At 40.4% G+C, this 14,817-nt stretch overlaps 2 protein-coding genes across 13 annotated transcripts in view; one reads left to right on the top strand and one right to left on the bottom strand.

The window, feature by feature from the left end:
• The first annotated feature begins 6,304 nt into the window (after nt 1-6,304).
• LOC132795395 (zinc finger protein ZFP2) lies at nt 6,305-9,883 on the top strand. 3 transcript variants are annotated; one of them, XM_060806092.1, is made up of 7 exons: nt 6,305-6,370; nt 7,004-7,183; nt 7,243-7,443; nt 7,513-7,978; nt 8,040-8,319; nt 8,371-8,580; nt 8,645-9,883. In XM_060806092.1, the coding sequence occupies exons 2-7, from the start codon at nt 7,022-7,024 to the stop codon at nt 9,078-9,080; spliced, it is 1,755 nt and encodes a 584-aa protein (XP_060662075.1). In that variant the 5' UTR covers nt 6,305-6,370; nt 7,004-7,021; the 3' UTR covers nt 9,081-9,883. The 3 variants fall into 3 exon arrangements, with proteins under 3 accessions (XP_060662075.1, XP_060662066.1, XP_060662083.1); XM_060806083.1 differs by lacking the exon at nt 6,305-6,370 and adding an exon at nt 6,383-6,630; XM_060806100.1 differs by lacking the exon at nt 6,305-6,370 and adding an exon at nt 6,385-6,630 and having other exon boundaries at nt 8,389-8,580; nt 8,645-9,881.
• A 948-nt stretch (nt 9,884-10,831) lies between these two features.
• LOC132783436 (putative uncharacterized protein DDB_G0277255) overlaps nt 10,832-14,817 on the bottom strand; it is a 61,530-nt gene continuing 57,544 nt past the window's right edge. For 3 of the 10 annotated variants that reach the window (XM_060788583.1, XM_060788582.1, XM_060788585.1), the window contains 2 exons: nt 14,482-14,661; nt 10,834-13,755 (listed from right to left, as the gene is read on the bottom strand). In XM_060788583.1, the coding sequence (XP_060644566.1) occupies nt 12,428-13,755; nt 14,482-14,661 (1,508 nt within the window). In that variant the 3' untranslated portion in view covers nt 10,834-12,427. Of the gene's footprint in view, nt 13,756-14,471; nt 14,662-14,817 lie in introns of all 10 variants that reach the window. The other 7 variants (XM_060788593.1, XM_060788591.1, XM_060788584.1 and 4 more) reach the window with 6 other exon arrangements.

The following is a 14,817-nucleotide window of genomic DNA, read 5'->3' as shown; positions in this document are numbered from 1 at the left end:
GCGAGCGCAGCATAATTTTTCGTAATAATTTCCCATTTCCTTTTCGTAACGGCACTGACAAAACTTTTGCCCCCTAAAGACTTTTGTTCCGCTGCCCTTAAAACATATAAAACACACATAAAACGCTTTACGATTTTCATGCTGTAATTAAGCAAAAACAAGCAAGAAGCGAGAAGCGAGAAGAGGAAATTAATATTAAAACAAGAAAAAAACCAACAAGCCACAAATTAAAACGTCGTCTTCTCCAAAACCAAAACAGAAAAAAAAATGCGACAGCAGCGCAAGAAATTGACTTTTACTTTGTTTGCCCCCCGAACAAAAAAAAGTGAGAGAGAGAGGGAGAGGGAAGAGAAGGGAAGAGGGACTGCGTAGAAAGTGGTTCTAGCCAGTTTGTGACTGCGATTGTGCTGTGTTGTGTGCTGTGCTGTTCCTGGGCCTGTTCCATCATCAACTCCAGCATTACCATGCGCTCTTCAAGTGTCATACGCCGCGAAAGTCAATTGCAGTTGTCTCTTAGGATGAAGAGATGGGAGGGGAAGAGAGAGGAAGATGGGAGCGTGAGTCGTCTACTTGAACATATATGAGAGATATGGTAGATATTCATTGCTTCTCGGCTCGATTTCAGTTTCAAGAATCCCATATATCATTGTCATCTGTCATCTTCAAGCGAGTGTGAGAGTTTTCAGTCTCGTTTGCAAAGCTTTTTCTTCAATTTCGTCTTGTTGTTGTTGTTGTTGTTGTTGCTGTTGTTCGTGGCCTTAGAAAACGTAACGCCTAAGGGCGTACCTAGAGCCATTACTAATTATATAGTTTCTATTTTGCTTTCCAACGGAAATTTATACCCAAAGCCTCCTCCCAAGAGCACATTAAATGGGCTATAATAATATGCTGATAGACTTGGCGACTCACAACAAAAGGGGAACAATTTTCTGATTTGTGATGCGAAGGTTACCCGATCTTGTCTTGTCTTCTCAGTCTCAGTCTCTGTCTCTCAATGTGAATAGTTTTGGTCAAATTATTCCAGAATGATTCAGCAACCGCAGCTGTAATCCCCAATTAAGTTTGTTATGATGCTCTGCTTACAATGGGAAACCACGCTGAAGGGTTGCCAATTAAGGAAGTGCTCAATGCTAAGCAAATCCTAAGCCATAAATGCACCAAGAAAAAACTCTGTGTTAACTCTGCTTAAATTTTATCGAACAGTATATAGCCAAGGTCTTGGATGATTGCATGCATTATTTTAAATAGCTATCAAATAAATTCTGTTTTAAAGCGTTGAATATTTAGACTGGCGATCAAACCCAAGCTATAAATTGCAATTGATTAGCGCTAAATATAAATTCTATTTCATTAACTTCTATTGTGAGATTTGCAAATGATGCTTAAGATAACAATTGTGGTGATTTAAATCACCAGGGTGGGGAACAAAAGAAATGAGATCGCAGACATCTTTGTTAAAGAGGGAGTTAAGCTTGATCTCGCAGTTATCCCTTGACAAAGATATTGAAGCACTATTTAAGCTTCCGTGGGACTTGAGCGTTCAACGTTCAACCAAATTATATAAAACAGGCAGGCAGATGTAAACTTTAATCAGCATCCACTTAGCAAGTACGACACAGAAGGACTATAGGCTAATGCTCGGCATTTTAACTGGTCACTGTTTGTCGACTCCTCTTGCAGGAAATTTAGTGAGTCCGGAGTTACGAAAATACTTGAATACACCCTCTGTATATGTCCGGCGTTATCCCGACTACAGCTGAAATACTTAAATCGCTGTGTCTAAACGATCTTCGTGATGTTCCACAGCTACCCCTAGGATGATACTGGCTTTTTTCCAAAATGCATCCGTATTGTGCGACATCCGAGACGAAGCCATCCAAACAGCAGCTAGTTTTACCTATCTTATCCACCTACCTACCAAACAATATCTGTTTAATATTTATACTATATTCTTTTAAAATTAACATTAAGTGGCAAGATAGAGTTATGAATCAAAAGTTATTGTATTGTTAAATGGAAAAGCATAATTTTTAAGTTATTTAAGTATGGTATTTAAAATAAAATTTGTCTTTTTTAATATTTATATCTGTGACTTCCTGAAGTACCCTTTTTAGTTTCCTTTCACTTTTTTTGAGTGCTCTCAAATATCACTTCAATTGAGCATTTATGTTAAGTAACGTTGTAAGTCATAATGTTTTATGAACAACCAAATTTCATCTTCTTTGCTTAGAAAGCTTTGCTTTTTTTCTGGTTTCGTAAGTGTACTTCGCGTAATTCTTAACAAAACAAAAAATACTATAAACAGAACATGCTAATTGCACAGCTATCTAAACTCTTTCTGTTCTACCATGCAGCTTCATAATTATTCTAAAGTTGTAGCGACAATTTAACTGTCGCACCCAATAGCTGATAATCCCTAGCAGAAGTAGAACAATGGACACAGAATACTGTTATTTTATGTGGGGGGGTTCACAAAAGTTCCCGCGAGTGGAGTCAACATGTGGCAACTGTTTTTGCCTTGGATTCTTATCGGTTTTGGGTAATTCGCCTGCCTGGCTGCACAATTGGGGCAGACATTTAAGTAGTAGAAGAGTTTTGGCTAACCTCAAGAGAAGCGTAAACAAATTTGTTGCTTTGCAATGCTTCAGTAATTCGCACTTAACTTGGACTTGAGCAGGGTTGGGCAGAGAGTGTGTGTGTTAAGTGGCAAACGGAAAATGGAATGAGTGATGACACCGCTGACATTGAGGCGAACGTGCGTCTCTCTCCAGGTCACTCCAGGTGGTCAGTAGCAATGGCTTCCTCATTGGGTGCGCCATGTGGCAATATGATGAATACTCAACGGATTATGACGGGAATTGCGAAAAGCCTGGCCAAAAGATTTAATGTGCCGTGAAATATTGTTTGCAGTTTGCCATTTCCACACAAGAAAGGGATAGCAGACAAAGAGAGAAAGAGAGAGTGAGTGAGCGACGTTAAGTAATAGTTTGTAGTCTAGCTTGGCCAATGCTGCGTATGCTTAATGTGCAGTCCAAGCAGCTGCAGTCCGGCTAATGATCTCCGGCCTGCGGCGTCGGCGGCTTCGGCATTCAAGCGTCAAATTAAATGCAAAATGAAAAAAAATAACACTTTGCAAGTGCAATTTGTGTGGCTGCCGTCGATGCTGCTGCTGCTGCTGATGCGCAATCCAGATCTTTGCGAACGAAATGAAAAGTCATCATAATCAACAATTTTAAAATATTAGTTTGCACAAAAAGTGCAGTCAACGCCGACGGCCAATGATAGTGAACTTGATTTGGGGCCAATTTTCTCTTTCATTGGCTGCGACGACAAACAACTGCTTCGGACTTGGCTGTTGCAGTTGCTGTTGCTGTCGCTGTTGCAGTCGCTGTTGCAGCCGGTTCCCAGCTTCGACTGCACAACGCATGCAAAAATGCCAATTAATGTGGTGTGTGTGAGTGTGCGACTCTGTATGTGTGTGTGTTGAGGCCGGCACAGTTTTTCACAAAGAATCTGCGCTGCTTGTCGATGGAGCATTGGAGCAGCAAATGCAGTCGATGCAGCCAATACACAGTCGATGAGGCGATGGCAACCACTTTCTAATCTAACCCACAAGCTCTGGCAATCGCCAACTCCAAACTCCGAGTCAAACTCAGACTCAGACTCAGACTTCAGACGGCGGCATCCACAATTTTTTTATTTTTGGGTGCTTAGACTTTGGAGACGCTTCGACTGGCTTTTGCTATTTTTAAAGGCGCACTTTTCATTTCTGTGTCGTTTAGTTTTTCTTTTAGATGGTGTTGTTTTTTGGCGGATGCGCGCTCCGCTGTCTGTGCTTGGCCACTTTCCCAGAGTCAGAGCCAGAGTCAGAGAGTCTAAAATGCGGAAAAATAGCGAGAGTGAAAATTCGTTGCCGGCATACATAAATTAACTGTAAACCGTAGACTGTAAAAATATGAAAAGCGACAGCGAGAAGTCTATTTAGCATGAATAAAAGTGAAAACTCACATCACAACGCATCACACCAAATCGCATTGCAATTAATGTTGCCATTGCTGTAGTTATTTCATATTCTGCCTCTCCACTCAACAATTCTTGACGAATATGAAAGGTGGCCATCGATTTCAACGACTGTGAGAGGCCCTTTACTTTATCTTAACTATATTCTATTATTATTTTGGCAGTAAGTAATAAATATATTTACTATATAGACAAATATATAACTACTTGGTGTCAAGGAAGTTGTTAAGTTCTCTTGGCTAATTAAATCGCATTTTGTTATATGTGCAACTAATAATATATATAAAGAAGTAATAAAAAATAAAGAATTATTTATTATAAATTCAGTAGCAGCTGTCACGATTTACATTTTATTATTTAAAATAATATATATAATATTTCCTAAATTTTAATTACTTTAACATGTTCATATTTATTTTTAGGTCAAACTATATTCATTATTAATAATTATTAAAAAACCAAAAAATGAATTGAATGAATAATTTACTAATAAATACCCACATGAATATAATCAAATCAACGATAATTTAATTAACTAATAGAAAACTTAATTCTCTATTTAAAATTTATTTTAAACTCTATAGAACAGTTCAGATATTATTTTCTTAAACACAGATGGACATACTTACGATATATCGATTCAGTTATTAAAGCTGGTAGTATATATTCAAGTGCATCACAGGGTTATTTTCTTTTGCCTGCTATACATATTCCGTTCAGCTCAATAGACTTTCTTAAGATTTTAAAAGTACTCGGTCTACAAAGTTTGCTCATTTGAATGCTACATATGCAACAAGCGTCTTCTGCGTTGAGGTTATGTTGATTTCTAAATGCGTGTATGTGCATAAGTATATGTGGTGTTTGTGTGTGTGAGGTTGTATTTGTCTATTACAACAGTTGTGAGTTTTGTGGAGTGTGGAGTGAAAATTTCTCCACGCACTTGCGCTGATTTAGTTTGTCAGACAATTGCGTTGCTACAATTTTTATGGGCTTTTTGAAAGTGCTTGCTACTATGTGGATACAACAACAATCGGTACATAAAACGGCAAATGGTAGCACGCCATGAACTTAATTATAATAACAACAACCAAGCAACAACAACAAACAAACAAAGATAAGTCAAGACAAAAGGCAATTCGTGTTTGCAGACGTACAAAAATTACATTAACAAATGGCAGAGCGCACCGCAACAAATGTTGAAATATTTCATTTTTCGAAAATTTAACTTTAACTTACAAATTAATGCAATGATGTGCAACGAAGCGTGCAACATGAAAATGTTTGGGCCAAGCAGAACGTTGAACCAAAAAATGAATTTGCAATCTAAGTACACGGCAGTTATTATTGCTATTGCTGTTGCTGTTGTTATTGCTATTGCCTATGCTATTGTTGCTGTTGTTGTTGTTCAGTTAATTACTGTTGCCGCAGTTGTTCGTGGTTGGCGGTGGGGGCATCCTCTTCTCAGTCTCTTCACCATCTTGGAAGTTTTGCAAACGCAACATCGTTGTCTAGAGCTTTGCGCTCCAAAAAACTGCAACGTCCATTGTAGCAATTAATTTGAGGCAAATGAATAAAATATAATGGAAATGAGCATTAATTTGAAGGCTGCTGTTGTTGTGGTCGCCGCCATCGCCATCGCCGTCGTCGTGTCTATGTCGGCGACTGACCCAAATCCGCCGTCAGCTTTTCCAAAATGCAATGTTGCAAATAATTTGAAAGTGTAATTTATGACGGCGACACGATGCTGGTCTTGGACCTGGAGACCGGCCGCAGCGGCAGCGGGAGCCAGTTTTCAACTTTCGAGACACAGCAAAGCGTAGGCGGCGTAGGTGCTACTATGCAGCCGGCTGCCTTTCCTTCAAAGCAATAGGTTAATGCATGTGTACTTGTCGCCAACTTCACATGCTACACAAAACATGTATTCAAATGCAATTTGAATGTTGGCGCGCAACTTTCGCTTTACAATTGCCATTCACATTTTACGTTAACACAATGTCTTGGTCTTTTTTTAAAGATCAGGCCATTCGGTATGAATACTAACTGGTCACACTTTCATTTAAAATATATCGAATTATCGATTTAATCAGCAACCTAATATTGTTTAAGTAAATTAATGGTAATATGATCAATTAGTTCTCACAAGAAGATACAATAATTTTTAAATTATATATAATTCTTTCATTTACAATATTTACACTTTTAATGAAAGTACAGATGTGTTTGGAAAGAGAAGCGCTTGTCGTCTCTTTTTTTGGTTAGTCTGGCAGCACTATGGCACGGTTAATGCGCTACTGCTCTCTCCCTGGCTTTCTTCCACTCTCCGTCTCTCTTCAGCAGTCCACATTCGAACGTACGTAAGAACAAACGAGCAGAAGGTTTTTTGTGCTGGAATTTAATTTGTTAGAGAAAGAAAAAACAATAATAAAGTTGTGCTTTCATTCCAAACAAAATAAAGTGGATAATAAATACATAGATAACCAACCGGTCGAACTAAAGCCGTTGCAACAACTGTGCCAACTTAACAACAATTTAAATATAATTTTTTTGTGCTGCGCTGGGCGTGCTAGGCGCAGCAGAAACATAATTTTTTTGTGGTTGGTTGCGTAAAAGGTAAAATACCAAATCACGCGTACCCCACTTGCAACAAAGAACGCTATCGTGATAGCTATAAAATTAGTTATTGAATGCATTTAAAAAACATGCATTTGCCAAGCGGCGGCCATCGACGGATTGAAATTGAAGTTTTAATTTTGTATTCGCTTGTGATGTGTGTGCAGCGCATACATATTTTTTGTCTCATCGTCGCCATTTTTAATCAGTCGTTTTTCGCTGACGTGTGTGCTATATAGTTGTCTCGCTCACACGCGCCGTACGAGTGTGGCGTCGAACAGTGTTGTAAAACCACTCCGCATTGTGCATTTTTTTGTTTGAAACGAATTGCGAAACTAACAAATATTATTTTATATTAATTGTGCGTTTACAGTGACTTCCGTGTGGCACCATGGAAGACCTTACCAAGAATATAATATTCACAACGAATGCGATTAATGGACAACCGGGCGCAACCATACAATATCAAACAGCAGACGGCACCATCCTCAAACAACCCAAAATCGAGGGCCAAAAGGCCGATCAACAGCCCACCTTCTACTACACAACAAATGTGAGTGCAAATACAAGCCGGTCTAAACGATCTATAATAAACATGACATTTATTTGCAGGGCAACGCGGCCACTGTCAATTTAGCACAGCTGGCAACCACGGACGACAATAAGACTTGCTACATTGCCCAGCCAGTGGGCGGCTATAACTATGCCCTGGTCAATGGGATGCCGCTAAATCAGGGTACCGCCCTCGGCATTGCCACCGTAGATGCACAGGGACGCCTACAGATTGTCAATCAGAACAAGCCCATAGCAGCGGTAAGCTAAAACACATGTCAATGCAATCACAACAATCATCATTAAAATATATCATTTGCAATGTTATAGCAAACAATTTCGCCGCTGCAAAACACAATATCAAACATTAGCTTCAAGTGCGATGTCTGTTCCGAGATGTTTCAGCATCTGGCACTGCTAAACGCCCACAAACGAATGCACACCGATGGCTCAGATCCGCAACAGCAGTCGAATGATGCTATTGCGGTGGTCAATGCCCAGGGCATGGTGCAAACACAGAACATCATTACGGGCAATGGCCAAATGGGTCAGATACAAATCGTAGCTTCTGATTCGCTGGAACCAGTGCAGCAATCTGTCATGCAGCAGCAGCAACAACAACAGCAGGCAGCCCAGCAACAACAGCAACAGCACGAGAACTCAAAATCGAGCAAGTGCATCGTTTGTGGCAGCGCAATACTGCACCAGTCGAAGCGCAAAGGCCCCAAGCAAGTTCGCTGCGAATCTTGCATGCAGGCTGAGCAGACGGCACAACAAATTTTTGTGGGATCCGATGGTAAGACAAGCAGCCAACTAATTACTAAATTATTATACTAATCTTTGATGATTTCAAATAGGACAAATGGCGCATCCCGTGCAGATCATATCAACCACACCACAGGCGCAAGCGCAGCTGCAGCAAATTGTGGCCCAACAGACTGGCGGCACGACGCCCAAGCGTGAGCCCAGCTCATCGACGGGCCATCACCCCGTTAAGAAACGCAACTCGCAACAAATGACCAAGTGCCAGAAATGCAATGGCTCCGGTGTAGTGCTAATGGGTCAACAGCATACACACTCGCATAGCGGCGCTGGTGGATCTGTTAAGCAGAACTCTGCTGTCACCGTCAAGACCGAGTGAGTTTCCGCATTTTAAATTGTTAATATTTTGCCTAAGCATATAATAAGAATTTGCTCGTTTTGCAGAAATCCTCCCAGTAAACCATACAGCTGCGACATTTGCGGCGGCCTCTTTTCACGTTACTCCAGTCTTTGGTCGCATAAGAAATTACACAGCGGCGAGAAGAACTACAAGTGCACCATCTGCGGATTGGCATTCGCCAAGGCGGTCTATCTAAAGAATCATGCGCGCATACACACGGGAGAAAAGCCGTACAAGTAAGCTAAGCTAAAACCGTTACTTCCCAAAAGAGTTGTATTATTATTGTATGTGTCTTTTTAGGTGCCAAACTTGTGGCATGCAGTTTTCACAATCGCCGCATCTAAAGAATCACGAACGCACGCACAGCGGCGAACGTCCATATGTATGTGGCGTGTGTGATAAGGGATTCGCGCGTCATGCCACACTGTGGAATCATCGACGCATACACACCGGAGAGAAGCCGTATAAATGCGAAATATGCGGTTCCGCCTTTTCGCAAGCGGCACATCTGAAGAATCATGCCAAGGTGCACTCCGGCGAGAAGCCATACAAGTGCGAAATCTGCTCGGCGGCATTTGCCGATCGTTTTGCGCTGAAGCGTCATCGTGGCATCCATCAGAAGTATGGCCAAACAGCGCCCAGACAGCCGGCAGGTGATGGCATGGTAGTTCATAAGCAGGAGCTACCAGACATGGATGACGATGCGCAGCAGGAGGTGATCATCGGCGGCTTATAGATAAGAGCAACCAAAGCCAATGCCAAGACGACCAACACAACAACGGCAGCGGCGGCAGCCTATCAATCGGGAACGGGTACAGCCTCGAGTACGTCATCGAGATCAGGATCAGGATCGGCGGCATTTCCAACGCAGCCCTATCCAGGCTATTACTATCAGTTGCAAAATGCACAGCAACGGCAGGAAGAGCAGCCGCAGCAGCAACAGCAAGGTGCCGCCTTTAGTGCTTCATCAAACTACTGAGTTGGCGCCTGTACATACATACATTTAAACACGGGGCAGAGAAAAACATCGTCATCATCACCATTACCAGCTAGGCACCATTAATGTTATACTTTTTATTTTATTTTTTTTAAATAATGTAGTTTCTCTTGTAGGCCTCCTTTAATTGGGCTTGGGGCATTCGAAAGAGTGCCACCAAAAACGCTTTTTTACGTTAATCAAACGAAACGAATCGAACCTAATTTATTCATAGATTGTAACATAGATATGGCGCAAAGTGTGGTACATTTAAGTGTTATAGTCTATTTCCGTATACAAATTGTAGCTGTAATTTACACGGATTTATAAGCGAAACTGGGGGGCAGGCGTCAGCCGCATCAAAAGCAAATACGTAAGAATCTACGCAGGGATGTACAATTTACATCCGCAATAAACACACACACACATACATATAAATATATACAAGTATATATATATACATCATATGTATATACATATGGATAGTACATTAATTCGTTTAAAAACAATATTAGCATTAAGTGGTAACAAAAGAAAGTAAAACATTTTAAATACAATTTATGTAAATCTAAATAAGTATTATACAAAAACAATTATAACTTTAATAAATAAATCATATTTGAATAAAATCTAAATCGTTTTATATTTACCCATTCAGTGAAAAAAATCCGTTATAAATTCAAAGCAAGAAATTGTTCATTGCATACTTTTGGGGATACGCTGAGGAACCTCAGAAAAATATGAAAATCAAAAAATTACGATAACTCAAAAAGTACAAGGACAACTTGAATGTCCTTTGGCCAGTTGATAGTCCTTGTGAATTCGAGTTGTTTGGCACATGAATCGATCATATTAGGCTAGATATGGCATAGATATACGCTGGTTTCTATATATGAAAAAGTCCTTGCATCTTGGCTGTTTGCAGGATATTCGTCCTTTTTATAATGCCAACATGTTTGTATTGATGAGGCCTTTCCGTGTGCTAAAGGACATCCAGTTCGTCCTTCAAATGGCCAAGATACGGCGGATTTCGACCAATTCCAACAATTTTTCTATGTCTACCCCTTAACAAAATTGGTGGAAATTTTACAAGAATATCTGACAAATCCTTGAATGCCAATCGGTAGTACTGCTCATTGTGATTATAAAATTCTATATCCTTTAAGGATACTTAAGGATTTGTCCGAGTTATGTGAAAGAAAATAACTATTTCTCATCCATATTCTTATATATAATATTTCGAGAGGACACATATTGCTAGAATCACCACAACAAAAATATGGAATCCAACATTTTAAATTAGAAGAAACCCGATGTTTGTATCAATGTTGATAGTCCTTACTAAGACGCTTCATTTGACACAGAATGTAAAAGAATCCATCTATAGATTTATTAAATAATACCCACCTTATCATTATTATGCATTTTTCAGTTCTAAAAATAAAATTAAACAAATAATTGATTCGAATAAAAGATTGCAATGCAAACGCACATATTTGTTTCAATAATTTTGAATGTATTTTATTTATTGTTTTTCAAGTCCCTCTTACACGTACTAAACAACTTACAGTTTTCTTTATCATTTTGAGAACTAATGACGCATGATATATAGTATATGTTATGTATGAATCAGCAGAATTTCGACGATCGTAAGCTCTGTATTCGAATGCAGTACAGGCTTTTGTTTATTTATCGGTTTTATTTACACAAAAATGTATAAATTGTAATGTTTGTTAAGCAATTTAAATTTAGCAAAGGAATGGGGAGAGTTATCGATCTCTAAATATAGATATATTTATTTTAGCTAAAACGTGAACTTCAAAAATGTTTATTGGGCAATATTTAGTTATCTTTTGATTTTCATCTCTAGTATTTAGTACATAAATTTAACTAATAGATATATTTAAGCTAACCTAGATCCGCACTTTTACTTACCCATAAATTAAAAACCTAATTTAAAAGGCTACAAAATGTTACTTTTCTTTTGGAGGGGCAGAACAAATTCAACAAACTTTAAATAAGGCCATAAGCAAATGCTTTTCAATTTGCTTTTGTTACATTTAACACATAGTACAAGAGAAAAAGTTACAAGTAATGTAATGTAATGTATGTAATCTAATGCAAGTATGTGCTTGCAATTAAATATGTATATTTTTGTAGTTACTTTCATTTATATTAAAGTAGTTATAGTTTATGATGTGTGTGAGTGTGTTTGTCTTGAATTGCATTATAAAAAGTGAGGTTATGCTTCGAGTTGTGCCGCAGCTTAAATAGGAAATTTTTTGTCTGGTGTATTTTACCCCAACAAAGTTACTTGTGGGCTCTTATCCTAGACTGTTTGCTCAAGTTATTATTGTATTTTATAAACTTTCAAGTGTTTAGTTTATGTCTTTGTTTTTTTTGTTTTTTTTTTTATGGAAGCTGCAGGATACATATTAAGGGATCTGGTTGTTTCAAAGTGCCATCCATTGAGAACTAGCTTAACTATTATTGTACGACAACTAGATACGAGTATATATTGTATACAGTACAATACAATGTTCTCTTGATGTGCTGCACTCTGTTGACCTTCCTTGTAGTTATATAGCATGTAGCTTTTGCATGCGACGCAAGAGAGTTACTCCGCCCGTAAGCTCAGAGATATATATGATAGTAAAGCTTTTGAGTGTTTAAGAAATGATAATAATTTCGAGAGATATAGTTTAGCGAGAGTCTAGATTGGATTTTGATAGGATGTATGTGTACCAAACAACGAGTGGAGGGCCCTACTGATATACTGGTGTACTGCCAACTAGTAACTAGTTTAGTTAATCGAAGTAACAGAACAGCTGATTAACTAACATGAATATTGTAGAGTAGAGTTAGAACGATAGAAGCGACTTGACTTGTTGCCAGACTTAATTGCTACATAGTCGAGAGCAAGTTTTGGAAGCGGTTCACGGACCTGCGACTCACATGCGCGTGCTCTCCAGGCCACAGCCCAGGGAATCCCCGTAGGCGGCGCTAAGGACATGTGGAGGCGTGGCACTGCCGCTACTGCCTCCGCTGCCGCTGCACCGTTGCCTGCCGTTGTTATTGTTGCTACTGCTATTGCTGCTCGCCTTCAATCAACTCGCTGGCGTAGTACGCGTGAGCAGTTCATCATCATCCAGTTGAGCCAACGCCGCCGGAGAGCCAACGTCAATGGTGGTCACTCGATTGCCGCCTCCATCCGCAGCAGAAGGCAGCTTGATGAACTCGCTGTCCGTGTGCACGGGCATAATGATGCAGACAAAGCTCTGTCCCGTCTGCGAGTCACGTGGATGCAACGTCACCGGATTGAACTTGTCCGTTTGACCCTCGGTGTATGTCTGCAGTCGCTGAAAGATCTCCGGGTAATGTTTGCGGAGCAGCACCCCACGCCGTGACAAAATGTCCAGAATGTTGGACAGTATGAGCTCCCGATTGCCGGGCACAGTGCGCAGACCCGGGTTGAAGGTGAGTATAAGGATCTCCGTGCGTTCCGGCACCGCCATGACAGCGAGTGGCTGTTGCAGCGCCTGTTGCTGCAGCTCCAACTCGGCGAGCACGCTCTTGCAGAGCTTCAGCTTGGCACAACGCGACACCAGCTGACGTTCCCATCGCACTGGGGCTTGACCCATGCCCGGGGCCTCGGAGACAACGCAAATGGCGACGTAGATGAGCATCTTGGACTCGGGTTTGTATTCGGTGCTCAGCTTGAGTAGTTCCGAATAGAGTTCAAGGCCCATTTCGGCGGGCATTAGATCCGGCCAGCGCACATAGGATGCCTCGCCCATGCACTGGAAGCCATGCTTGATGAAACCCTCAGCGGCCTCGGCGCTGCGAAAGAGCACGCGGACAACGCCGCGACCCTGGGACAAGCTTCCCTTGCGGGCGAGCAGACTGAGGTGACGCTGCGAGTCGACGTCGTCCTTGCAGGTGGCTAACACCTGGCGGCACAGATTGGAGGCGCGCGAGTGCAGGCACGCCTTGCGATGCTTCTCCCAGTGGGCGCGCCGACACTCACGTGAACAATATAGATGGGTACAATTGTGGCATGACTTGTACAGCTTCTTGGCATCGGCGGGCGTGGCGCTCTGCTCGCACTTGGTGTTCCGGCACCTGATCTGCAACTGCTGCTCGTTGGCGTTGGCGTTGGCGTTGTAGACGCTGCCATTGTTGAGACTCTTGTCCGCGTGGGCGTTGGAGTCGCCCAACGAGACGCGCCGATTGCTGGCATTCGCTTGTGGTTGAGTTGAGACTTGTGTTTGAGACTGGGATTGGTTGTGGGATTGAGATTGCGATTGCGTTTGATACTGTTGACTGTTCTGTTGCTTCTGTTTCTGCTGTTGTTGGCTAGGCGCGTCACCCTCGCTGCGACGGCGCAGTAGCTGCTGCTCCACTTCGAGTTGTTGACGACTAGCTGTTGAATCTGCTGTGGATTAAATCAACACATAAATATGAACAGGACTTGAGCAAATGCCACATAAATTCATTCACAACAAAATTGGTATGGAACAAGAACAACAACAACAACAACAAATGAGCATTCAATGGAGCAGTTATATCACTCGCATGCTGGGCAATAATGAGGAAGGGTATTATTATTATTATTAATATTATTATTATTTATTGTATTGTAGCGCAAATTCTCTAGTTTTTTGTTGTAAAGTATGCATGTATTTTTTCTCAGTGTAATTCAGTTAGTTTGAAAAGAAGAAGAACTCAAGAATAGCAATGTCTATAGAGCTAAAAATGACGCTGGATGAGAGACAGAGTTGTTCAACCAAACTACGATTAACTTCAATAAGAATTTAAGTAAAGAAACAAAACACATAGCACTGAGTTGATGTACAATATATAAAGGTAGTAAGTAGTATATAGGCCGAGTATAAGCGAGTATATATAGTAGATATATAGTAGTATAATTACGATCACAAAGAGCTTGATTATATGCGAACAACAAACAAGAACGCAAGTTGTTTATAGTAGTTTTCTTTTCTTTTTGCCTATACCCATTTCATCATCATTTTTATTTACTTTTCTCTTTTTTTTCCAAACATATTTTTGTTGTTATTTCTTTTGTTTAATTGATTGTTTTTTTGTTTTTTTTTTTGTTGGGTAGCGGTTATATTGGAACAAAAAACTTACAGGTTCATACCTGTCGTCGAGGACCCTGGAATGGTCGCCGCTGCTGCTTGATTTCGATTTCTGTTGTTCTGGTTGTTGTGGTTGCTGTTGGAATTGGTGTTCTGGCTGTTGGAGGAGGAGGTAGTTGGCAGTCCTAAAAGTGAGGCTAAGACATCTTCTAGCGATGCGCTGCTCAATGAGCGTTCAGGCGCTTTAGATGCAAATTTTCGATTTCGATTTCGTTTTCGTTTTTTTTTTTTCGCAAGTTTCAATATTTTTTTACGTTTCAATATTTTTTTTTTTGTTAATGTGGCCAAATTGAATTGAATGTTTTTTTTGTATAAAAATGCACGGCATAAAATATAAG

Source organism: Drosophila nasuta, chromosome 2L (assembly GCF_023558535.2).
Source record: "Drosophila nasuta strain 15112-1781.00 chromosome 2L, ASM2355853v1, whole genome shotgun sequence".
NCBI classification, from domain to species: domain Eukaryota; kingdom Metazoa; phylum Arthropoda; class Insecta; order Diptera; family Drosophilidae; genus Drosophila; species Drosophila nasuta.
This window is presented reverse-complemented; position numbering and strand designations above follow the sequence as displayed.

Bases quoted from the DNA above. Each gene is read 5' to 3' on its own strand.
- LOC132795395 (XM_060806092.1), top strand. From the start codon at position 7,022: ATGGAAGACCTTACCAAGAATATAATATTCACAACGAATGCGATTAAT. The intron at 7,184-7,242 runs GTGAGTGCAAAT...ATTTATTTGCAG, and splicing joins CCTTCTACTACACAACAAAT to GGCAACGCGGCCACTGTCAA. The intron at 7,979-8,039 runs GTAAGACAAGCA...GATTTCAAATAG, and splicing joins AATTTTTGTGGGATCCGATG to GACAAATGGCGCATCCCGTG.